This window comes from Eschrichtius robustus, chromosome 20 (assembly GCF_028021215.1).
Source record: "Eschrichtius robustus isolate mEscRob2 chromosome 20, mEscRob2.pri, whole genome shotgun sequence".
Lineage (NCBI taxonomy): Eukaryota > Metazoa > Chordata > Mammalia > Artiodactyla > Eschrichtiidae > Eschrichtius > Eschrichtius robustus.
Genome location: NC_090843.1, coordinates 55,388,255 through 55,414,464, shown reverse-complemented (window position 1 = coordinate 55,414,464; position 26,210 = coordinate 55,388,255). Strand labels below are relative to the sequence as shown.

General features: G+C 37.5%; 1 protein-coding gene across 1 annotated transcript in view; it reads left to right on the top strand.

The window, feature by feature from the left end:
- Positions 1 to 26,210, top strand: part of UBE2G1 (ubiquitin conjugating enzyme E2 G1) — a 97,818-nt gene that overhangs the window by 45,671 nt on the left and 25,937 nt on the right. Inside the window, exon 2 of the mRNA XM_068531064.1 lies at positions 20,562 to 20,664. Coding sequence (XP_068387165.1) covers positions 20,562 to 20,664 — 103 coding nt within the window. The remainder of the gene's footprint in view (positions 1 to 20,561; positions 20,665 to 26,210) is intronic.

The window sequence follows — 26,210 nt, the reverse complement described above, 5'->3', positions numbered from 1 at the left end:
GGAGGAATAGGGAATGATTGCCAGGTTTCAAGGTTGGATGACTAAGGGGAAATAATGGAATTCAGGTGGATGAACAGGTTTGGCGGGGACGATGAGCTTAGGTTGAGGTCCTGTTGGGAAATGGATTCTGAAGCTCATGAGAGGTAAATTTGGAGGTAACACCCCACACAAGGTAATACTTGAAGCCTTGGTGTGTGCAAGTACCTAAGAGTAGATTGTTGTACAAATAGAAAAGGGCAAATGATGGGTTACTCTTGGAAGGCTGTGTTTGGGGGGCAGGTGGAGGAAAAGGAGCCATTAAAATGCTGAGAAGTGGTGTTCAGAGAGGGAGGAGAAAACTAGGAAAGAAAGAGGGGAGTCATCAAAGCCTGAGGGAGGAAAGTCTGAGGGGAAGTGGGAGTGTAAATCACAGGCTCAGGTTGTGTTTGGAGTGTTAGTGATTCAGGGAAGTAGAGGATGAGAAAGGATTGAGACGGAGCTAAATTTTAGAGGGAGAGTTTGTCTAAGAAATTTGGTTATATACCATGAGAGAGTGCGAGGATCAGAAAGCCTTTTTTAAAATTGTGGTAAAATATATGTAACATAAAACTTACCATTTTAACCATTTTGAAGTGTATGGTTTAGAGGCATCAAGTGCATTGATGTTGTTGTACAGTGTTAGAGTAGGGAGAATGATGAGGTAAAACGTTGCTTAAATATTGTTTGGTTTGGTAAGTTGTCAGACTATTGTCTTTCCCATCTTGTTCAAAAAGTAGTTTACAGTGGCTTATCACCATTTGATATACTATAGTTTATCTTTCCCCATCAGCATGAAAGATCCTTGAGACCCTTTTGTCTCAAGAGCAAAGAGAGCAGAAACTATTTTGTTCATTGTTATATCCCCAACGCCTAGCACATACTTAAATAAATATTTGAATGAATGAATAAATTCCAACAAGTTGACATCAATTAGAAGTGAGAATGAAAGGAAAAAAATGGATACAGGCATAAAGTATTCATTAGAATTAGCTTTACTAAAAATACATACGAGGGCTTCCCTGGTGGCGCAGTGGTTAAGAATCTGCCTGCCAATGCAGGGGACACGGGTTCGAGCCCTGGTCTGGGAAGATCCCACATGCCGCGGAGCAACTAAGCCCGTGAGGCACAACTACTGAGCCTGCGCGTCTAGAGCCTGTGCTCCGCAACAAGAGAAGCCACGACAATGAGAAGCCCGCGCACCGCGATGAAGAGTAGCCCCTGCTTGCCGCAACTAGAGAAAGCCCGCGCACAGAAACGAAAACCCAACATAGCCAAAAATAAATAAATAAATTTATTTAAAAAAAAATACATACGAAATAATTCTTTGTACTTATCACTGGTGTAAACTGGCTCTTAAGTTTCTCACAGCCAAAGTGTAAAGGCAGATATGATCAGTTACACAACTCATGGTATAGATAAGATAAAAATAAAGCACACACTCTGAAGAAGCCTAAGTATTACTGAGATCAGAAAATTATTTCTCCTGAATTCCTTTTCTCATAAGAAAGGAATATAATATAATATACAGCAGCCTCAAAAAACATCCTTACCGTTAATACAGAAAAAAATAACCTTCAGTATGGGAGGAAAACAGTTGGGATAATTTTAATCATATTTTAAGATTAAACCTAGACTTTATGTTGACAGTAGCAATGCTAAAAGTAGATGGTCACTAGAGACATTTAAGAAATGTCAGGGATGATGAATAGATGGAATAAATGAAAAGAGTAGGGCATGGTTGAACATGATAAGTCTGGAACCTGCACAGTTGATTCAGAAAATGGGGAAGTTGAGAACGAAAGAATGTATAGGATGAAAATAAACTCAATGCTCTTCCTGCCTTGGGGAAATAGCTTTATTTTCTGATTACAAAAAGATTGTATGCGGAATTCCCTGGTGGTCCAGTTGTTAGGACTCCGTGCTTCCACTGATCAGGGAACTAAGATCCCACAAGCTGAGCTGCGTTCCCCGCCCCACCCCTCAAAAAAGTATGTTTTACAAAAAGTGTCCCCCTCCAGACTGTTTCAGAAAATACTAAAAAAGTACATAGAAAAAAACATTCCACATTTTAGGTATTGCATTTTCAAAGTATACCAACAAAGAATTTAGGTTAACATCCTCTTCAGTTTTTCTTTATAAAAGCAATGTTCGTCTGACAAATTTTTCTTGTTTTATGAAATGAAAGTATAAGATGGCTTTCATTTCCCAAAAAAGATCTGTTTTCATTGAGATTACAAATTTGCTCTTCAGCACTACCATATTTATTAATAGCTTTCTGCAATTCACTGGGGGAAATTTGTTGTAGCCTCGCTATCAGAAGAAGCTGTTTTACCAATGATATTTAAATTTGTGCATTTTTGCACTGTTCTTAAACCTCTGAAATAATTCAGGACTTGCTTTGCAATGTAATAACTCTTCTACCGAATTCTCTTCTTCCTCCACTTTCACCTTCTTCATAATTTTGAAGATACAAAATCCTACTGCTATATCCGCATAGTGCTTAGTGGCATACATGCCGATTATGGTTATAAATCTGTTGTACCGAGTATTTCTCGGCTTTTCAGAAAGGCACCATGCCATGCCCAAGTCAATGTTACCTTCATTTTTCTTTCTCTTGCATAGAAATAAACACTGTCTTTTATATGGTGGAGGGGGGATGTGGTCATAGTCAAGCTCTTGTCTTACGGTTTTCTTCCCTTAATAAGCTTTATCACTTCCAACTTTTTTGTTTGACTGTATGTCCTTTTCTAGGCCTCTTATGCTCACCTGTATTTTTTTACAGGGCATCCCATTTTCTAGAAGCCATTTTTACTCAATGTGGAGAAAATCGCTATTATGCACAGTATGCCTTTCAGTAAAGGTATATTGCATGTACTCCATTTCTCATCAGGCAGCAGGGTTCTCTCCTTTTGCTAATGTGATTATACATACAAATAAAGTAAATAAATTGTGATTAGAATTAGAGAAACATATCAAGTAGTACCAACTTAAGGAAAGGTTTGAGGAGGAGTTTAAAGCATGATGGTGAGATATACCAGAAAGTGAATTAATAGCAATATGTCACTGCTGTTTTCACATAGTCACACGTGTTACCTCTCCTCTCTGGAAGAAATCTTGTATTGGAACTGGAATGGCCTGCTGCTTAGATTTATTTTTTTCTCCCTATGGCACGAGGGGGATTGGGCCTACTTAGAGGAAATAGTAGAAGAACCAGAAATCACATTGTTTTAATATGCATTTGAGTTAGAACATCTTACATTTATATTACCCATTCCAGTTTTTACTTTGTGCATTGCCTTTTTTGTCTTTGCAATATGAATCCACTTACGTGCACTAAGAGAAGATTAACGCTTGGTCATATGTTAGTAATTTTCCCCTGTCATTCAAGTGGTTACATTTCTATGCAGACAAAGCTGTCATTCTGATTTATGGACCCTCCCCCCTTTTCCTTTTTTTTGGCTGCACTGTGTGGCAGGCGAGTTCCCTGACCAGGGATGGAACCTGCGCCCCCTGCAGTGGAAGCTCAGAGTCTTAACCGCTGGACCTCCAGGAAAGTCACCTGACTTTTATGACTTTTGTGATTCATGTCTTGCTTAGTCCAGCCAAAAAATAAAAAAATATTTTTACTAAGTTATTTTGGTAAAATGTATATTATATATAAATGTTATATAAGTTTTGGATTTATTCCCCTCTCCACCAATGGACAATTCTGTAAATTCCCAAAGAGCCTGCTTTTGTCTAGCATGTTCCAATAATCTGTTTATTCTGGTTCCCACTTTATTTTAATTATGCTATTGTAAAAATTGTAAAGCTTCCTGTTTAATTTTGAGTCTGAGTCCAATATCAATATCTGACAGGGCACACAGAAACCCTCTGGACCAATCCCAGTTATAGATACCAGTGTCTTCAGTAAAATCTTAGCAAGTTGAAATCAACAAAATAGTATCGATAAATGAATAATGGGATTCTACTTAGGATTGCTAAGATAATGTGTTCCTATTACTACTCGTACTATATATTAATACATTAAGGAAGAAACAGTCCCTTGATTGTGATGAGTAATAATATACACATATGTTGAAAAGGCATTTGAAAAAATTTGGCTTCCATTCTTTACCTTAAAAAACAAAGCATGGGGGACTTCCCTGGTGGTCCAGTGGCTAAGGTTCCACATTCCCAATTTAGGGGGCCTGGGTATGATCCCTGGTCAGGGAACTAGGTCCCACACACCGCAACTCAAGATCCTGCATGCTGCAACGAAGATCCTAGGTGCAGCAACTAAGACCCGGCACAGCCAAATAAATAAATAAAAACCAAAAACAAATAAACCAGGATTTCCCTGGCAGTCCAGTGGTTAAGACTCCCCACTTCCAGTGCAGGGGACATGGGTTTGATCCCTGGTTGAGGAAGTAAGATCCCACATGCCATGGGCGGTGCGGCCAAAAAAAATTTTATTTAAATAAGAACAAACCAAAGCACCCCCCCCCCCCGAAACAGACAAACAAAAACCAAAAAAAAACCCAGAAAACAACCCCAAAGCAAAAAAATAACTTAGGGCCTGCTTTAATGTATAAATAATAGTTGTTGGAAATTAGCAGTAATTACATGTATTTTAAAAGTGAGAAATAATAAAAAGATGTATATAACTACTGTTGTTCATATTTTTTGGTACTGTTCTATAGCCCGTGTAGGAAAACAAGACAAAAGCAAAACACAAATAATGGAAACAAAGATACCAAATATGTTGCCGAATGATGAATCTGCTTTAAAAATCCAGGAGAATCAACTGAAAGTTAGAAACAAGAGCAAAGGTAGATGTCTGAGTATAATATTTAAAATTGATAATTTTATTTAATAAAAGAATTAAGAAAAAGATGAAAATCTATAAAAAAATAAATGACAAGAATAGCATGGCATTTCATTGTAATTAGCATATAAAATAAAACTCACCCCACGAGTAAAGTAAGTTACATTCTTGCCTACCAGATTAGAATACAAAATACTATTTGTAGCTGCAGTAAATTTAAAACAACTATAAATAGGGAATTTACTAATTAAAATTTAGCGCATATCCACAGTGAAATATTTTAAACTCTGGGATATATTTTATTTTATTTTTTAAATTAATTTTTATTGGAGTATAGTTGCTTTACAATGTTGTGTTAGTTTCTGCTGTACAGCAGCAAAGTGAATCAGTTATACGTATACATAATATCCCCTCTTTTTTAGATTTCCTTCCCATTTAGGTCACCACAGAGCATTGAGTAGAGTTCCCTGTGTTATACAGTAGGTTCTCATTAGTTAATCTGTTTTTTACATAGTAGTATATATATGTCAATCCCGTGGGATATATTTAAATTTATATAAACAATTAAAAAATATGTGCTTACCTGTTCTTCATTTATGAGGAAGACTATGAAAGGACTTCTGCTTAGAGTGCAAGTAAGCACAGGATGGATATGCATTTTCATAATTAAAAACTAAATTTGACTAAGCTGTCATTCAGATTGATAATGCACTAACACGTAGCTTTTCTGTTTTTTTTTAATATGAAAGAGTTAAGGACACAGCAAGAGAATTTTGACTTTTGCCTGCTAGTATATAAGTCAGATTTGTATAATGAATCATTGGCTCCTGTCTTAAGTAAATGATGAGAGTTTGGATGTTGTAAATATCAGGTGCATTTGGCCCTAAATATCACACAGTCTTGTAACTTTGTGTTTAGAGTTTATCAAGGAAATGAGATTGGAAGGGGACCTCATGTGGTTCAATCAGTGTGTTATCTTAACCTTCATCTGATAGCATATGTTGCTGCATCTCATTTCTTTATGAAATTGTTTTCTTTCATTCTTTTAAAGCCAGTGGAATGCAGTTAAGCCAAACCACTAGTTAGCATAGGAAACATTTTCTGTTGGCTTTGAAGCCAGCTCCTTTTCTTAGATTGCCTTAAGAACTACTTCAGCTTTCCATCTAGATGGTCAGTGACCATCTACCTCTAGCCTCAGTGCTTCTTTCTTTTTCATTTTCTGGGTTTAAGTCCAGTTTTCTCATGTATTATTTTAGGGATCTGTCCTTCCCTTCAGTTGGAAATAGTCTAATGTTTGACTGTCTATCAGTCGTTTTATCTGGGCTATATGTAATTTTTGTTTTAAGTTTCTATCATAGCTGTAGATACACTGTAAAGCTATTGGAGACGTTGAAATACTTGTGTGTGTGTACAGACAAAATCAACTTTTATTAAAAAAAGACTCACTGTCAGTAAGCTCTTCTTTCTTTTCTCTTTACCTAAAACAAGCATTTCCCAATCATAAAAGCAAGGCTGTGTTGTTTGGCTGCATTGGTCTTCGTTGCTGTGCACGGGCTTTCTCTAGTTGCGACGAGTGGGGGCTACTCTTCGTTGCGGTGCGCGGGCTTCTCATTGTGGTGGCTTCTCTTGTTGTGGAGCACGGGCTCTAGGCGCACGGGCTTCAGTAGTTGTGGTACGTGGGCTCAGTAGTTGTGGCACGTGGGTTCAGTAGTTGTGGCTTACGGGCTCTAGAGCACAGGCTAAGTAGTTGTGGTGCACGGGCTTAGTTGCTCCGCAGCATGTGGGATCTTCCCGGACCAGGGCTTGAACCCGTGTCCCCTGCATTGGCAGGCGGGTTCTTAACCTCTGCGCCACCAGGGAAGTCCCTAGGGAGTTTAATTTTTAATTATTTAGGATGCTTTCTTTCTAGGTGCTCTGTATTCAATTTAGAAATTTATATATGTGTACAACAAGTGAGAGAATGGGACTATCAGTTTGAATTATTTTCTTTTCTTGGTAGATTTTAAGGTAAGTCAAACATTTTAGAAGGAAATGCTGTTATAGGCAAATAGGCAACCAAAGCCAGAATTCAGTGCCATAGTGGAAAGAAGCAGTGAATTTAGAGTTCAGTGACCTTCAAGTCCAGGATCTACCAATGGCTGGCTTTCAACTCTTGGGGAAAAGGTGGATTATTTAATAAAATGCCTTGGAACAACTGGCTTATCATACTGGCGTTAGGTGGAGGGGAGCTAGATTTATGTCTTTATGTTTACATAAATTATGAAAGGATCGTGATAGTTACTGATTACTTACAATGTGCCAACTGCTGGGTTAGACACTGTACGTGCATGAATGTGTTCCTCAAACACACCTTATGAAGTAGACACTGTTATCCTCACTTTACAGATGGAGGAACCTGCCCATGGTCAACAATTAGCCAATGGTTAAGATAAAACAAAAGATAAGATCATTAAAATAAAAGAAAGTAATCAAGAATGTTTTAGTCTGGGCTTGAGGGAGAGAGGCTTTTTTCTATGCACGACAAACCAAAGAGCTGTGAAAAAAGATTGACTTTTTAAAAAAACTTATACTCCTTGAACTTCTCTGTTTAGCAAAAAATAACACAAATCAAGAACATTTTAAAACAAAAATGGCAGTTATAAAGAGCCATATAGCTTATAAAGCTCACCCAAATCAATAAGAAAAGGCTGAATCACTTAATGTAAAAAAGGGCAAAAAATACAAATAGGTAATGCATGTAGGAAGTATAAATTATCAGCTGTCAGCGGGAAAAGGATAACACCCAAGGCTGTGGAGAAATAGATACCTACAATGTTTCTGGGACTATAAATTGAATTGAACTTTTGGTAGATGATATGCATGTTCCTTTGACTCACAATTCAACTTACAGGAGCTTAGGTTCTAGGTATGCTTCCACAGATGTACAGGACAGTACAAAAAATTTTATGGCAGTATTATAAATGAATGAAGAGGGGGAGAAAGTATCTAATGTTCATACCAGACTTAAGTGACTAAGGTATAAAATGATATGATCTTACTTTCTGTACTATGTGGTAGTATACTTAAAATCTGAAAGACTATAGAGCTAGTCATTAATAATGGTTATTTTTGAAGGATGAGGAGGTAGAGTGACTGCTTACAATTTATTTTCCTGTGTTATTTTAGAATAAATAGCTTTTTTCATAATTTAAAGAAAAAGTTAAAAAGAAACCAAGCACTTAGTAATAACCATCACCTACGTTTGATGAACATCATTCCAGATATTTTTAATGCATATATAATGAATGTAGAAATAGGGAGTTATAATATGCATGCCGTTTATAAATTTTTAATTAAATTGGTTGCATTTGACTGAAAAAAAGAAACTAAGATACTATTACAAACATGATTGATGTTTGTTACTACAAGAAGGAATGAATTCCTAAAATAGTCCTAAAGCAGAGAGAAGAAAATTACAAAAACCTCTAAATAGTTTTGAGTCTCTTTTAGTACAACCCATTGACGTATTGATAAACCAGGATAAGGGAATAAACACATGCATAAATTCTTTCTTCCCATTCTTCCTTTCTCCTGACTACCTACCTACCTATCTATTTTTATTTTATTTTATGTTATTTATTTTTTGGTTAGACCTATTTTAACATTATCAGGATTTATAATATGTTTTTAAAAGCTTATAACCATTCATGGTTGTTTAGTTTTAGTCATGTATTTAAACGGTCAGTAAGTACATTGGTCTTTTCACCTTGGTTTTTCTATTACAGCATTCTTTATTTTAATTTCCCAGCAGTTATTTCAAGAAGTGAAATAACTTATTAAGTCCTTAAGTTCACAATACTTGTGAGAGCTTAATGCCATCCTGTTTCTGCCCCTTCTTTATGTTTCACATTTTTTGTATCACACTTTTCCTCAGAATTCTGTGATTATTCATTCAGTGTTCCTGAATTCCCTGTTGTGGAAGAATCTTGAGGCCAACCAGATTCTACCTACTCGCCTACGTTTGACTTGATTTTTTTCTGTCTGGATGCTCATGATACTGTTTTGCTTTAAAGCTCAGTACCTCTCATTTGACAGATTTTTTTTTTTTTTAATAAATTTATTTATTTATTTATTCATTTTTGGCTGCGTTGGGTCTTTGTTGCTGCACGCTGGCTTTCTCTAGTTGAGGTGAGAGGGGGCTACTCTTCGTTGCGGTGCGCGGGCTTCTCATTATGGTGGCTTCTCTTGCTGCAGAGCACGGGCTCTAGAGTGCAGAGTCAGTAGTTGCGGCACACGGGCTTAGTTGCTCCGCGGCATGTGGGATCTTCCCGAACCAGGGCTCGAACCCATGTCCCCTGCATTGGCAGGCGGATTCTCAACCACTGCGCCACCAGGGAAGTCCCAGATGTTTTGGTGGTGTTTATTTTGTACCAGTTTTTTTGTGGGTTGTAGAGTATGTTTTCAGCCTGCATATTTAGTTATTTATTACAGGAGAGTTTCATATATTTATTTATGACATTTTAATATTATAATCTCTTCAAGAGTATCAATTTAACTTTAAGTATATCTCCTTAATCTATTATCTTTACTCTGTTCAACATGTAATTGTTTACCTTTTCATTTAAGGTGTATTTCCTTTTTTTTGCGGGGGGAGACGCTGCTGCCCTCCCAGGGACTGTGGTGGGTGGGGGTGGAGCAGCAGGTGTGCCTCATCTTTGTTTCTGGGAACTCTCTCAGTTCTGGCTTCTGACACCGGGATCCTTATAGGCAGCAGCTTTTAAAAAAAAATATTTTTAAAGATTTATTTTTTGTTTATTTATTTCATTTATTTTTTGGATGCGTTGGGTCTTAGTTGCGGCACGCGGGGATCTTTGCGGCGTGAGGGCTCTTTGTTGTGATGCGTGGGTTTTCTCTTCTCTAGCTGTGGCACACGGGCTCTAGAGCGCAGTCTCATTAGTTGTGGCGCACGGGCTTAGTTGCCCTGCAGCATGTGGGATCTTAGTTCCCTGACCAGGGTTCGAACCCGAGTCCCCCTGCATTGTAAGGTGGATTCTTTACCACGGGGCCACCAGGGAAGTCCCATTTAATGTGTATTTCTTAAAGTTATGACCATGATTTGTTTTTACTTGTTTTTTATCCCCCACCCCCCGCCCCCCCAATTTTTAAATTTCTGAAATGACTGTAATCCCTGTCTTTGTTCTTTTCTAAACTCTTATAGTTTGCCTTTCAGGTTTCTGTTCTTTTATAATATCTTCTTTCATATTTCTGTAATTTCTTTGAGGCTGTTTTTCTAAAGTCTTCCTGGGTTTTGATGTGTAGTATTAGGTGGTTGCAGAGAGCTTGAAGTGAATTGGAATGGAGATTCGAGAACCTCATCATCGTGTTAGGGGAATTTTGATGGTGACGCTGTTCATGCAAGTGATTATAACAGGGGATGGTACGGAGATGTAGACTTCACTTTGAGGTTGCTGAAACCTGGAGAAATACAAAAGAAAGCACATTCCAGGGACTTCCCTGGTGGTCCAGTGGTTAGGACTCTGCGCTTTCACTGCCATGACCAGGGTTCAATCCCTGGTCGGAGAACTAAGATCCTGCAAGCTGTGACATGCCCCCCTCCAACCCGCCGCCCCCCCCCCCCCCCCCCCCCCCGCAAAAAAAAGAAAGAAAAAAAAGCACATTCCATGTATTGATACATGAAGCAGAGCAACTTGCCTAGTTTTATACAAAACAGATAAGGAGATAAGAGCTACTAGAAACGTTAATTTGAGTCGTACTTAAGAAAATCAGCATGGGGTGAAGTGGTTAATGATTCTCACCCTCAGCAGTTGGTGGCAGAGTGAATAGATTACCCCATTCATCTGCCTTTGGGGGTGATCTGCCTTTGGGGGTGATCATACCCTGCCAGCCCTGCTGAGAACTAATTGTAGCCCCTGTGTAATGTGACTGAGGGTAAAGGAAAGCTAGGAACCACTGCTATACGGTATTAGAGGGGAAACTGACTAGAGACCAACTGGGACATAAGCTTAAAAATACGACTCTTTGAATGGAGAAAAGGGTACTCTTAGTTGGAAGCGACAGGAATTGAACTAGAATAAGTTTAGACAAAAAAGGAAAAATGACCCTTAACCAAATTTATGGAAGAGGGCAGGTACCAGGTTTAAGGAACTAGAATTCTGTTAGGACCTCTCTTCTTGTTGCTTACTTTTGTTTATTTGACTTCATTTTGGCTTCATTTTCACATATCTGTTTTCTCCTTGAGATTTGAGCTGTGGCTATTGGCAGCTCTCAGGCTCCCCCATGGATTGGGGCTCCCTTTGTTTAATTCTGATTTTAAAAATCCTCAGCGAGATCTCATTCTTTTGACTTGTCAGGTATTCATTCACTCATTTTTATGGCCCTGGGGTATGGGGTACAGAATAAACAACACCAAAACAAGCAGTTCAGTGTGATGTTCAGGGGTGGATAGTATTTCCAAAAAGAAGTATTTAAGGTATGGCTTGTTCTTGAGATTCTAAAGAACATTGTATTCATTTTATTTTATTTTTTTTTAAATTTATTTATTTATTTTTGGCTGCATTGGGTCTTCATTGCTGCATGCAGGCTTCCTCTAGTTGCGGCGTGCCGGGGCCAATCTTCATTGCGGTGCACGGGCTTCTCATTGCCGTGGCTTCTCTTGTTGCAGAGCACGGGCTCTAGGCACGTGGGCTTCAGTAGTTGTGGCGTGCGGACTCAGTAGTTGTGGCTCTCGGGCTCTAGAGCGCAGGCTCAGTAGTTGTGGTGCATGGGCTTAGTTGCTTCGCGGCATGTGGGATCCTCCCCGACCAGGGCTCAAACCCTTGTCCCCTGCATTGGCAGGCGGATTCCCAACCACCGCGCCACCAGGGAAGTCCCTGTATTCATTTTATAGCCTGTAGTCTAATGAGCAATTTCAAAGGAGGAAAATGGACAGTTGACATTTATTGTACTCTAAGATGGACAGTGTTTTGCATATTACAGTATTGCTCATCTGTCCTGCAACACTGCCATGGGTTTTTTACTGTGCTTTACAGATGAAGAAAGTGACACTCAAAAGAAGAGAAATTACTTGTTTAAGATGCTAAGGGTAGTGAGAGAGGTTAGCATTCAAACCCAGGTTTGACTGACATAATACCATACTCTGTGCCAAACTATGGCCCATATTTTCTCTTGTGAGATGAAATTCACAAGTGTTGTGTCCGCCCCCCTCCCCCCCACGCATCGTGTCTTTATCAAATTATTTCTAAAAAATAAGTGAGAAGTTTATATAAAACCGTAGACTATAGTGTCAAGGTGTAACATTTTATGTACTGTGGGGGATTCCTGCCACAGCAAATCTTGTCAGAGATACGAGCTGCTGCTGCTGTATTTAAGCACAAGCAACAACATACTCAGGACTTACTGTTGAAGAGCCCTTAGGTAGTAAGTGTTTGAAGAGGATGTAAGCAAGGTGAAACATTGCAGGCAGCAGAACTTCCTTAAGTGCTATTTTAGGAATGTGGTCTGGAATTCTGCCAAGCAAATCCTTTCAGAAGCATGTTGGCAAAATCTTTGCAAGATACGATCTCTGACCTCTTCTGCTTGTCTGTTCCATATTCCTTATGTTTTAGAAGCACAGTGAAAGAAATTCATCTAGGTTGAAAATGTTTTGGATTAGGAAATCAGCTAGCCCTACCTAGCCCTGGCTTATGACATAGTGTAAAGAAAAAATTTCTGATTTTAAGCAAACTTATGAAGTTTACCAGAAATCTGTAAAGGTGATTTAATTGATGCATTTTAAAAAACTTGAGAGGAAATATGAACAAACCTTTGGTTGTTTGCTGATACATCACTTTTTTCGATACTGATTAGTTAATGGACGTTTGCAAGACAGGAATATTTTCCCAGTTAATTTTGGTGACTTGGTTTCTGGCGATGTGTGTTTTAAAGTAATATGGCAGTTTATTCCTCTGATAATAAGGTCAAAATTATTTTGACAAACCATCTCAATACTTAGGAAGAGTAATTAGATAGTGTCTGGATAAACGGTTCTATCTGAGATTTCAGCAGTTCAAAATGAAGCCAGCATAAAAATAGTCACTTTACAGAAATGCACCTTACAGCCAGCTGTGTGTTACATAAATAAGCTTGACAGGAATGCACATTCCCCAGAGCAGGAGACTACAACCATTGAGACATAAAGGAACATCATTTCTAGACTATAAATAACAGTTTGTTTTTAGCTTTGTAGCTGTTAGACTTAGTCAACTGTTGGTCTTGGCAAAGTGTATTTACAGTTAAAGTAGCTTATTTTCTTAATAGCCAAGTATAAAATGACATACTTGGGTCTTTGAATGTTGTTATTTTGAGACACCTTATATTTTTGCTAAGGCTCAGTGAAGGTTTATTTTCACATGATCAACAAAATACTGTAAACCATTATTTTAGACTACATTAAAACTGGTGGGGGTTTTTTTTTTGCATTTAAAAAAACTTTCATGGAGAAAAAAATTTAAACATATAATAATACCAAAGTAGACTGACTGTACAGCAAACCTCCATGTGCTCACCTAGCCTCAACAGTTATTAGGTCACAACCACTCTTGATTGATCTGTCTCTGCCCCGTCCCTTGTGATTTTGAAGCACATCCCAAACATCATCATCGTTTGTCTGTAAATATTTCAGTAACTCTAAAGATTCATGTATCTCTAAAAAAAAATGGGAGTAAAAAACCAACACATTATCATTACCACACTTGAAAAAATTAACAATAATTTAATATTGTTAGATCTAGTCAGCCTCTAAATTTGTGCACATGTCATACATTATTTAAAAGTTTAAATTCAGTCCGCTCTGTTGTTTCCTGTTGCAGTATATTTATTGAGGATTCTAGGCCTTGCTTTTTAGAATTTTCCAAAGTATAGATTTTGCTAATTGTGTCTCGGGAATGTTCTTAAACGTATTTCTCTGTATTTTCTATAAATTGGTAATTGTGTCTAGGGGTTCTGGTGAGATCAGGTGAGATCACTTCGTAAGTGGTGGTTTATTTATCAGGAGACATTAGTGTCTGGTTGTCCTTTCTAAAATGCCTAGGTTAAAATGAAAAAATGGCAATGTTTCAATAATTTTTCTTTTTTTTTTTAACATCTTTATTGGAGTGTAATTGCTTTACAATGTTGTGTTAGTTTCTGCTGTATAACAAAGTGAATCAACTATATGTATACATATATCCCCATATCCCCGCCCTCTTGAGCCTCCCTCCCATAATTTTTCATTTTTTAACTGCACCATTTCTATAGAGAGATAACTCATTTGATCAAATAGTACTGTTTGATTTCCTGACAATACCGTTTGTATAGAAAAGGAAGAATAAATCTTGATTCTTTTGCCTTTTTTTTAAAAAATTCATTTTCAAAATAACAAAATGGTTTATTAGCATCCTGTAATGGGACCAATTAGTTTGTTGTTTTTTAAGTCACTGTTTTTAAACTCATGGGTTGAAACATATGTTTCAATCCTTTGTGGTTATTAACTGTTGATACTCAGATTGTCCCATATTGAGCCAGTGGGAATCTCTTCAAGTTGGCTGAGTACTTTTAACAAGACGATAGTATTATTTGATAGCTTCCTTTTTATCTGGTATGAGATGATCCTAGAACATTTCCTACCCCAGACCTGGAATCAGCCATTTTTCTGAAGAGCCCTGCTCCCGTTAAGTATAACTCATATTTGGAGACCATGTTCTGGGCACTAGGGATGCTCATTGCTACAGAGTTGTCATTTTTCTCGACCTTTTTAGTGGACAGAGCTCAGCATTTTTAAAGCTATAGCTTTATATCGTGAATTCACATCGATACTTCTGATTCAGATTCAGGACTGTAGAGTTTTTACTTTTCATATGTGCTCCCCATTCTCTTTTAGTCTTATTCTTAAATAATGACTATCATAGCAAGCCTGCTCATGCATTATTTTCCATTACTTATACCTATCTAAGTCATTATTCTCAAGGACATTACCTTGTCCTTGATTTCTTTTTTAATTCATGGTTTGTAGACCATTTTGGCCCACAGTGATTTCCAGATTCACAGCATGCATACATAACTTTCATTTAACAATCACTGGCACTTTGGGATTTACTGGGTTTTAAAAATTGAATTATTATATACACAAAGAAAAATGCATGAATATTATGTACAGCATGCCATTACTAGCATCCCAGAAGTCTCTTTCATCCTTCATCCCATATGCCACTCTCATTCACCACTCTGAAAGAAAAAGAAGAAAGATGATATTGTTCTGATTTCTAATATTATTGATTAGTTTTGTGTGCTTTAGAACTTTAAAATTTTGTTTTAGCATTTGTGATATGAGGGAAAGAGAGCTCTTTCTAGCTCTTTCCAACTTTACTTTTGTCCAGGTAGCATTCAGAAAAAATGTATCTTTATCTTTGTCACATTCGAAACTTCTCTGTAATGCCTTAGGAATCTAAGAAGAAATCCAAGCATAGGCACTTCTTGGTTTAAATATTTATCTTAAGTAGGCTAGATTTTTGTGTTTGTTAGCAATTTCCATTTTCCCCCATTATGTCTTTACCCTTTGCATGTTTACTTTCTTTTGATTTACAGTAACTTTATTTGTATTAGGGATATTAGACTTTTACCTATTGTGCTGCAAATATTCTCTCCCAGTCTCTCATTTGTATTTAAAACTTTATTGTTGTAGTGGATTTAAAATATGTTGTGTAGTATAATCTGACTGTTGAGTTTTGTGTTCTGCTTAGGAAGGCCACCTCCACCCAAGAGTATGTTAAAAAATAAATCTGCATTTTTTTCCAGCTAAATTTTATTGTTTGTTTATATTTGGATACAAATACAGTATGAGGTATCTCTATTAACATTTAAATGTGATAGGATGTTTAAACATCTTTCGCTGGCCTTTCCCTTTAAAAAAAAAACCCTCGAATTTCATCTACTTATGGCTACTACACTTTTCCATCACAAACTTCTAGAAAAAGTTTCCACCTGTATTTTTCTGCTTCACCTTCTTTTTGTCAATTCAGTGTTGCCGGCATGGCCTGTCTCTGCCTTACCATTGCACTGAAACTAAATACTTAGGCCTAAGGCAGCCTTGCCCTTCTTTTAACTGAACCCAGTAGACTGAATTTAGACCCCCTCTTTCCTGAGCAGCATGTAATTATCGTTGTTGGTAACTTTCTCCTTGGAATGCATCTACTTTGGCTTCTTTGATCTAGCTTTTTCCTGGTTTTCTTCCTACTTCTATCACTTTTGTAGCCACTTCTTTTCTTTAATCCCCCCAATACTGGTATTCTCTAGAATTCCTTCAGTTAGATTCTCTACAGTTCACACTTCAGTCTCTTCCTTGGGTGATGCCATCAACTACTCTTATGGCTTCACTTATCAGCAATATTCTGATAACCCCAAGTCTCTATCTTTAGCTCAAATTTCTTTTTAAAACAATGTATTTAACGGTACTGATGAACCTAGTGGCAGGGCAGGAATAAAGACGCAGACGTAGAGAACGTACTTGAGGACACGGTGGGGGATGGGGAAGCTGGAATGAAGTAAGAGAGTGGCATGGACACGTATACACTACCAAATGTAAAATAGCTAGTGGGAAGCAGCTGCATAGCACAGGGAGATCAGCTCGGTGCTTTGTGACCACCTAGAGGGGTGGGATAGGGAGGGAGACACAAGAGGGAGGGGATATGGGGATATATGTATACATAAAGCTGATTCACTTTGTTGTACAGCAGAAACTAACACAACATTGTAAAGCAATTATACTCCAGTAAAGATATTTAAAAAAACCCAAAACAATGTGTTTATGCCCCATAGGTACTTAAAACCAAACCTATCATTATTTCTTTCCCTCACCCCTAAAATCAGCACATCTTTATTATAATTCCCACTTCAGAGAAAAAAACAGACTCCTACCCAGTTGCCCTATGTAGAAACCTATTTATCATTTTTAAAAATTGAGTTGAAATTCAGATAACATAAAACTAACCATTTTTTTTAAAACTAGCCATGTTAAAGTGTACAGTTCAGTGGTAATGTAGTGTATTCACAATGTTGTGCAACCACCATCTCTCTTCAGTTTCGAAACATTTTCATCACCCCACCAAAAACTCCCATACTCATTTATCATACTCTATCTCCATCCCATCCCACCCCCACACCCGCACCCCCCATTTTGCTTTCTGTCTCTGGATTTGTGGATATAAAAGGAGTCATACAATATGTTACCTTATGTGTCTGGTTTCTTTCACTTAGCCTGATGTTTTTGAGGTTCATCTAAGTTGTAGCATGTATCAGCACTTAAATTCCTTTTTAGTGGCTGAATAATATTCCATTGTATGTATATATCATAATTTGTTCGTTCATTGATGGGCATTTGGGTTGTTTCCACTTTTTGACTGTTATGGATAATGCTGCAGTATAAACATTTGGGTACAAATTCCTATGTGGGTAGATGTTTTCATTTCTCTTGGGTATATACCTAGGAGTGTAATTACTGGGGTATATGGTAACTCTATATTTATAAACTTTTTGAGGAAATGTGTGTCAATTTTGGCTTATTATCTAAAACCCCCCACATCACCAAGCTTGGTTGATTGATTTTATCTCCTGTGTATCCCTGTTTATTATTCCCACTACCATATACTAAAGGTACACTTTTCAGGATTACTTTAATAACTTCCTTTCTGGTTCCTTTGTCATCACATGGCCTTACTCTTTCACATACTTTTTTTCACATATCTTTCACATACTGAGAGATAGGTTTTTGAAAATGTAAATCTCATGAGGTCACCTCATTGTTTTAAAAACAAAACAAAACAAAAACAAACTCTTCAAAGGCTCATCATTTCTCTCTGGATAAAGTCTAAACTAACATGGCTTCTAAAGGCTCTTTGCGGTCCTTCTGACATGCTATCTAGCTTCAGCTGTATGGCACCCCCCCGCCCCCCGTATGCTGATCTCCATATTTCAGGTTTTTGTATATGTTCCTCTGTCTAAGGCTTGCACCTTCTCCACCAAAATCCTTTGTCTTATTTCAGATGTCTCTTCTCTTTTTAGACGTCTTTCTGTCTCTTCATGATTATAATGTGCCCTTCTTTGTGCCCCTCCAAATTCTTGTACTAATGTTGGAGCAGTTAATTGCCTGTTTACTTCTGTGGGAATCAGGAGCTGATAGTTAAGTGCCAGGTGATGCAGTACAGACTAAAAGTATGATTAATAGGAATTTATCAGAAGTCAAAAGAAGATTATTTGGTAAGTTATTTTAGGGAAGGCCCCATGGAGGAATTGGACCTTGAAGGAATCATGAAGGTACAGTAACGATCTGCCACTGATAGGTAGATTAAGCCTGTTAAATATCCATGGATCTAGGCTGTGAGGATCCTCGCTAGAGGCAAAAGCCATGACAAAACTGAGATAGATGGACATCTTGCAGCATTACTTTTGCATTACTTAATGAAACAAGCAATGGACACAATCACTCCTGTAGAAGAAAAGCATGGAAAGAATGTGCAAAAGATTTTTAAAGAACTTATGGTGTATTGACAAAAGTGAGAAGGAATAATTTACTTTATGGAAAGTGTAAGGAAGTTTTCAAGGGTAATTTTGACCATGTATGCTAATTTAAGAATTTACCCACCTACATTTATAAAATTCCACTAGACTTCTGATGTAAAATGCAACAATTAGGTGATTTCTAGATAAATTATAGAATCTTCCATAAGACTCTTGCATATAGTGTTGGAGAAAATGGTCTAAGTAATATACCAGTGTTTGTCTAGAGAAAGGTTAGAGATGAGATAACTCAGTGTAGAATTTACCTGCCCAGATTGTAATTGTCTGTGCTCCACTCTGTCCCTCAGTTGACAGGAAAAGTGGGACTTTCAGATCTTTTCCAGTATGTCTGCAGCATATTGGCACTCAGTAAATGTTTGCATTCATAAACAAAATAACAAGATTGAAATACAATTTCTTTGCATTTTCAGTATTTAAAAAATGTCTTAGAATAGCTGTTTAAAAGTAAAAATGCATTTCTTGTGTTTCAAAACACAGTACTGATTTAAAATTATTTATAAAAATCTGTTTTGCCAGTTAGGCAAAAATACTAGACTTATAAATAAAAAAAAAAATCTCCCCTCAAATTTTGAGAAAAGAAGCCATTCATGTTTAAATATAAATAAACTTTCACTTTTGGCGCTCTCTGTGTTTCACTGGCATGTTGGAGCGTTAAATCTGTTGAAATAACCACCTCTGATTCCTCAAAAAATTAACATTTTCTTCTCAGTTACTAACACACTTTGTTCAGTCTTTATAGCACTCTGAGTTGTATTATACTTACTTATCATGAGACTGAGCTCCTTGAGGATGATGGCAGGAATTATATGAGAATTACAAACCTGTTCAGCCTCCCAGCAAGCCCTCTCTCAATTGCTCTCCTGTGCGCTTTGTCCCACTTCTCAATTTGAGCCAACCAGTGCCCCTTGTTGGTGATTCATATATTTATACACACACACACAATCGTGACTGTGGTGATGGCTTCACAGCTGTATACATATATCAATATGTAAAAAAATTATGTAATTTAAATATGCGCAACTTACCGAATGTCAATTATATCTCATTAAAGCTGTTTAAAAAATCCTGACATGACGCTCACCATGGATGGGTCATTACTTTATTAAGCTCTGTGTCTCTAGGAACTGTTTCTCACCTGGCTCCTCTAAGGTGCCCTCATGGCCTGGGTCCCCACCACCTCACTAGTTCTTTGCCTCTGTTCTCGTCCCCAGCCCCCATCATTCTCTGTCCGTGCTAGAGCACTCTCTCTGGAAGAGGAAAATCTCATGTTGCTACTGCCGTTCCTGTAGGCTCCAGCTATTATTCTTAAGCTACTCCTGGGTGCTGGAAACTCTGGTCAGCACGGGATTCAACACACATAGGCAGGATGGATGGAGCCTCTGCTCTCTCTGTGCTCAGAGTCTGATGGGCCACACATGAACACCAACTGTAGTTTTATATCCCCAAGAATACAGAGGACTTACTCATGTAGACATATAGTTATTAGTATAAATGAAGGTTGGTTAAGCAGCAAATTCCAATGAAAAGGTATCAGACACTCTGTTGGTGTTTCTGCATATGTATCCTAAAGACCACAGCATAAGAATTACCAGAAATATTGGTTTGATTTCCCTCTGAACCAGAATCTCTAGGGGGTGGGCCTGACACCTGCATTTTATTTTATTTAATTTATTTTCTATTTAAAAAAAATGTTTATTTATTTATTTGGCTGTTCTGGGTCTTAGTTGCGACGTGCGGGATCTAGTTCCCTGACCAGGGATCAAACCCGGGCCCCCTGCATTGGGAGTGTGGAGTCTTAACCACTGGACCACCAGGGAAGTCCTGACACCTGCATTTTAATAAGCTCTCTGTATGGCTATACCTATATACCACTAGAGAGCTACTAGAATGGTAAGAACCTAGCTGGAAACCAGGGTAGAAGTAAAAGGGCACAGTAGAAGTTGATCTTCTGGATAGTTTGCTTTACCCATTGCTTCTTTGTGTTATAGAAATGGAAATGTTTTGGACATCAGGTAGCATTTTGCTAATGGATCCAGGTGTGTTCATTTAACAGGTTAGAATTTATAACATGTATATTCAAGTTCTGTAATGAATGTTGGGTGAAGATTATTTACTTAAAATTTTTGGTAAACATTTTCTTTTTCCACAGAACTCAACAAAAACCCAGTGGAAGGCTTTTCAGCAGGTTTAATAGATGACAATGATCTCTACCGATGGGAAGTCCTTATTATTGGTCCTCCAGATACACTTTAGTAAGTATAATGGAACTAACATCCAAGTGGAGCTCTTTTAGTAATTGAAATATAAACTATTTTGACAAACTGAAGTTTCCCAGTTTATAAAAGTGATAAAGTTAATCACTTTTAATTAATCACTATTAACTGATGTAAAGATACACAACAGAATGTGGTGTAATCAAAGAGCAATAGAAAAAGATGGAATTTCTTAAATATGTTATGTAATACATTTTTAGATTGAAAGACCACAGTCTGATTTTCTGTTCTGTGTGTTTGCAGATCAACTTAAACTTGCTAATATTTAATGTTCTGTGAGATGGATCATGACTATCTGATGTTAGTGACTAGCACAAGTCTCACACTTTTCAAAGAAGTTGAGGTATTGAAAAAAAGTGCAGCAACCTTCTCAAAGCCATACAACTGAAGGACAGCAGGGACTTTCTTGGGGAGTATACTTGGTCACTCAACTGTGGTCCTTGATGGTACTAAGCAGCAAGGATTTGGATACATCAAACTTTTTTTTGACGGTGAAATAGTTTTATTTTAGATGTTCTGAGATGGTAACTCCTTTGTCTCCCGTTCGCCAACACCTGATGTAAGAGAAAATTCAGAGCTAGTTCTATACCAGAGCAAACTGGTATATGACATATAGAATTGAGCTGTAGTATTGATTTGGGGGTTTTCTGAGGTCTGAAAAAAATGGTTTATGTTTTGTCGCAACTATTCCCAATCAAAATTTTTGCTGATTTCCTAGTGGTATGTTTGCATTGGTAATTGTTTTTTTTAATGGTATTATTTTTATTTATTTATTTTAAAATATTTATTTGTTTATTTGGTTGCACCAGGTCTTAGTTGCGGCTCGCAGGCTCCTTAGTTGTGGCATGTGAACTCTTAGTTGTGGCATGCATGTGGGATCCAGTTCCCTGACCAGGATTGAACCCGGGCCCCCTGCATTGGGAGCTCGGAGTCTTATCCACTGTGCCACCAGGGAAGTCCCTGCATTGGTAATTGTTGCAAACTAAAATAACACAATTTGGTCATTCTACAATGTTAGTTTAGTAAATAACAGTAGCCAATGAAAGCCATCCTAGAGGTATTTCTCCACAACCTTAATATTATTTATTTGAAAGCAAATTTCTTACCAAATTTTGCACACAAAAATCATACATACAGCCTGGCCTATGAGCCTGATGAGGTTCTGGTCTTCTCGGTTTTTAAATCAAAACATATTGCGTGAAGGTTTACTCAAGGGAGATACAGCAACATTCCAGTGACAGAATCTTGTTAATCTTAAAGTTGATATGTGATAACAAGAGAAATTCTTCTGACCTAATGTCTGTGTAGAAGATGACTTAGGCATCCAGGTTTGACCTCGATCTCTAAGGACCTTGCAGAATTCTTACACTATTTTCGTGCGATGGTGGCAAGCATCTCTAAATATTATCAGCTGGTCCATATATCTGTTGTGTCCCTTCAGCTTCACCAAAGAGAGACACTTTAATACTCATTGCACTAATTAACAGGCCATTCTTGCCGCCAATAAAAATCTATTTCTGGCCTTTCGTATACATTTAAAAAGTGCCGGCTGTTGATCTGAGGTGTGGACAGCAGAAGCATTTGTGGCAGCTCCTCTGGAGTTGCTGACGAGACAACCGGCTGCCACTTCTGCACTGTCCCTTCCTGATGAGAGCACTGGCTGCACCTGGGCTGCAGTTTAACCTCAGTGCCACACGTACTTTGAACATCCTGTGAGTAATGAAGCCTTAATGCAATTGACAGACCTTATAATAATCATCCAAAATTACTTTGGTATGATTGCTTTTTATTAATGACCTTTTCTAAAATTCATGTGCTGATAGTTATAAAATTGTTTTTAAAGCCCTCAAAAAAGAGGTTTACGATTTATTGAGTTTAGGCCGTCCCTTTTAGCGACTTCCTACTTAGAATGGTTGCAAAAATAAAGCAGTATACTGGCATTTACATTATTCATTCATTTAGTTTCCAAATGTTTTTTCAGCACTCTTATGCTAGATGCTGGGAACATGATCTTGAATTAGCTAATAGTCACTGCTCCCAAAGAGGTTACAGTTTAGTCGGCAAGACAGCTCATTGCATAGTTATTTAATACACTTTGAGGACAGCCATGATGGAGGGAGGCATTAGGTGTTGTGAGAACTCGTTGGTAGCATGGCAGGTTTTGAGTGTGTCAGGGAATTTTTCCCAGAGGAAGAGATGTCTAAAGTGGGAACTGAAGAGTTAGTAACTGTAATAGTTAGTAGGCTTTTGGATACAAGCAACAGAAATCAGATTTTAGCTGGCTTAGAAAATAAGGAATTTTTTAAAAAAATAAAATTATTTATTTTGGGCTGCATTGGGTCTTCGTTGCCGCATGCGGGCTTTCTCTGCATGCCGTGCCACTTATCATTTAGTGCTTAAGAACGTGAGTTTTGGAGACTGTCTTTGTTAGCTCCCTGAGTCTACCACTGTTAATCGTGTGACTTTAAACAGTTATTTAAACTTTGTCTTGTTTCATTTCTAGGGTAAAACCCAATGCCTAGAAAGAGTTCAGAATGTTCAACATTCTGTTGTTTGTAATAGCAAAAGAAATCGGAAGCAAACATTTTGATTGTAATAGAAAAATTGTGGCAGGTAAAAATGAATAAACAGGAGACAGATAGTAACAGGAATATATAAAAGAACAGTGTTGAGCAAAATTTCAGATGGCAACATATGGTATATCATTTAAATAAGTAAATATGGCAGAATGATAGGATCTGACAAAGTAGAATGATAGGATCTGATACTTGTAAGATTTTTATAATTTTAATACAAAAACAGTAAGGGAAGTCTAATAGAAGACACTTGAACTAGGCCTAGATTTCTCAACCTTTTCAAATGTGAAACTATTGGTTTCATACCTCTTTTTAACATCATGCTAGTAATTATACTATTAATATCTGTGAAGAGAATGTATAATGGGAGGGAAGGTATTTTTAATTCATTGATGCTTTTCATAAACTTTCATTTTGTTCATCATAGTAGCATCTTTATATATTTGAAAAATAGTGAATATGTGACATTTTAATATTTAGTTTACTATGTTTTGTACTCTTTGAGTGTTTTGAGTTTTTTGCTAACTTGGCTGTTCTCTGTTCACTAGAAGTTTGTGCCCACAAGTTGGGACTACTGAACTAGGCTTTTAAAAATAACAAGTAGGATTTTCACAGGTATTAGAGAAGTTAAAGATATTCCACCTGTAGGAGAAAAACTGTAAGGAACTGCATGATTAGTTTAGAATGGGTGAGGACATTGCAGACAGAGTTAAAATTGCGTACTTTAAACTTTTAAGGATAGTCCTATTAAAATTTAAAGATTGAAAATAATTTAATAGACTAAGGCAATTTTTCATGATAGGAATTCCAGTCAGCTAATGTAAAGCTTTTTTTTTTTTTTTAATTTATTTTATTTATTTATTTTTGGCTGTGTTAGGTCTTTGTGGCGCCGGCTTTCTCTAGTTGCAGCGAGTGGAGGCTACTCTTCGTTGTGGTGCGCGGGCTTCTCATTGCAGTGGCTTCTCTTGTGGAGCACGGGTTCTAGACGCGCGGGCTTCAGTAGTTGTGGTGCGCGGGCTCAGTAGTTGTGGCTCGCGGGCTCTAGAAGGCAAGCTCAGGAGTTGTGGCACACAGGCTTAGTTGTTCTGCGGCATGTGGGATCTTCGCAGACCAGGGCTCGAACCCGTGTCCCCTGCACTGGCAGGCGGATTCTTAACCACTACGCCACCAGGGAAGCCCCTAATATAAAGCTTTTAAGTAGACCTGATATCAGTCAGAACTCAGGGACCCAGGAAAGCTAACTTAGTATCAGGGAATAGTCTTACCAGTGGGATAAAGTACATGGGCTTTGTGGTAGCTGTTTTGATGTTCTTTTACATAGATTCTTGGCTATTTTCTGTATTTGTGGCTTTCAAAGTGTTTTTGTTTTTGTTTTTTTTTAAACCACAACCCATAATCAGAAATATTTTACATCATGACCCAGTGTATACTTAATACACTTTAATGAATAGAAAGAAATATGCATGTAGATTTTATAACTGAAACAAACTACTTGTGATAAGCGCCCATGTTTTTTTATTCTATTTTTATTTGTTTATAAAGAAAACTGGTTAGTGACTCACTTAATTAGCTTTGCAGCCCCAGTTTGAAAAACTAGTTCATAGAATTAATATGTCCTAAGGCCAGTTTTGGCACTAATTTATCCAGTTGGGGTAACATAGTCCGAGAAGGTAGACTTATCTCTTAACGGTGTAATGCGCTCTTTACAACTGCTGTTCTAGTCTCCATTTCCCTCAAGTCTTCATGTTTTTTCCCTTCAATAGATAGTCTCATAGATTATGAAAATTAAGACCATAAGGCAGGCATAAAATTTGTCAGCTTTCTTCCTTTTTACCCCTGGATATCTGTACTACATTCAGTCTGTTTTCTTCCTGTGCAAAAGGAAAAGATATTCTTTCTTTTTCTTGGTAAGCCCTTTACTACCCTTATTTTCTTTCTTCTAATTTCTCAGTTACTCTGTTTTGAGGTTTTTAAAATTGAGGTTACTTTTTATACTCGGAATCTAGTGGCCTTTCCTAAGTATTCAGAAGTATTTGGTGTTAATGATCTACCTTTCTTTGTTTAACTCCCCTCTCCCCTCATCTTGCTTTTATGATTAGAAAAAGGCAATAAGAATTAATACTTGCTTGTGGTTAAAAATTCATGGTATATCAAAATGTACAAAGCAGAAAGTAAAAAAATCTCATAATCTTGTGCTTCAGAGTTAATTAACATTATTATTATATATTGGTGTCATGTTTCCAGACATTTTTCTATTTGTATACAAACATACCCTCACTTTTTCTTCGTAAAGGCAAATGGGCTTATTCTATAGATTAAAAAAAAAAAATTTAACAGTAGATTGCTCATATCATTCCAGTATTTATTACTGGTATTTTTCTTGATATTTTCCTCTGACTCTAGAATGGTAAGTGCCGTAAATCAGTGATCTCTAATGTCTTGTTCCCTGTTGTATTCTTTTACATACAACAGTGCCTCCCATAGGTAGATAATCATTATCTATTTGTTTATAAATTTATTTATTTATTTATTTTTGCTGTGTTGGGTCTTCGTTTCTGTGCGAGGGCTTTCTCTAGTTGCGGCAAGTGGGGGCCACTCTTCATCGCGGTGCGCGGGCCTCTCACTATCGCGGCCTCTCTTGTTGCGGAGCACAGGCTCCAGACGCGCAGGCTCAGTAGTTGTGGCTCACGGGCCTAATTGCTCCGCGGCATGTGGGATCTTCCCAGACCAGGGCTCGAACCCGTGTCCCCTGCGTTGGCAGGCAGATTCTCAATCACTGCGCCACCAGGGAAGCCCTATCTATTTGTTTAATGAATGAAAACCATTTTAATGAGCTGAGGATTTCATTTCTCGCTGATCTGAAACAAACACAGTCAGATGACCCTGCTCTGATGGAGTGTACATCTTACAATAAGAGAATCAGAGGTGTGAATTGCTTTTGCAATAAAG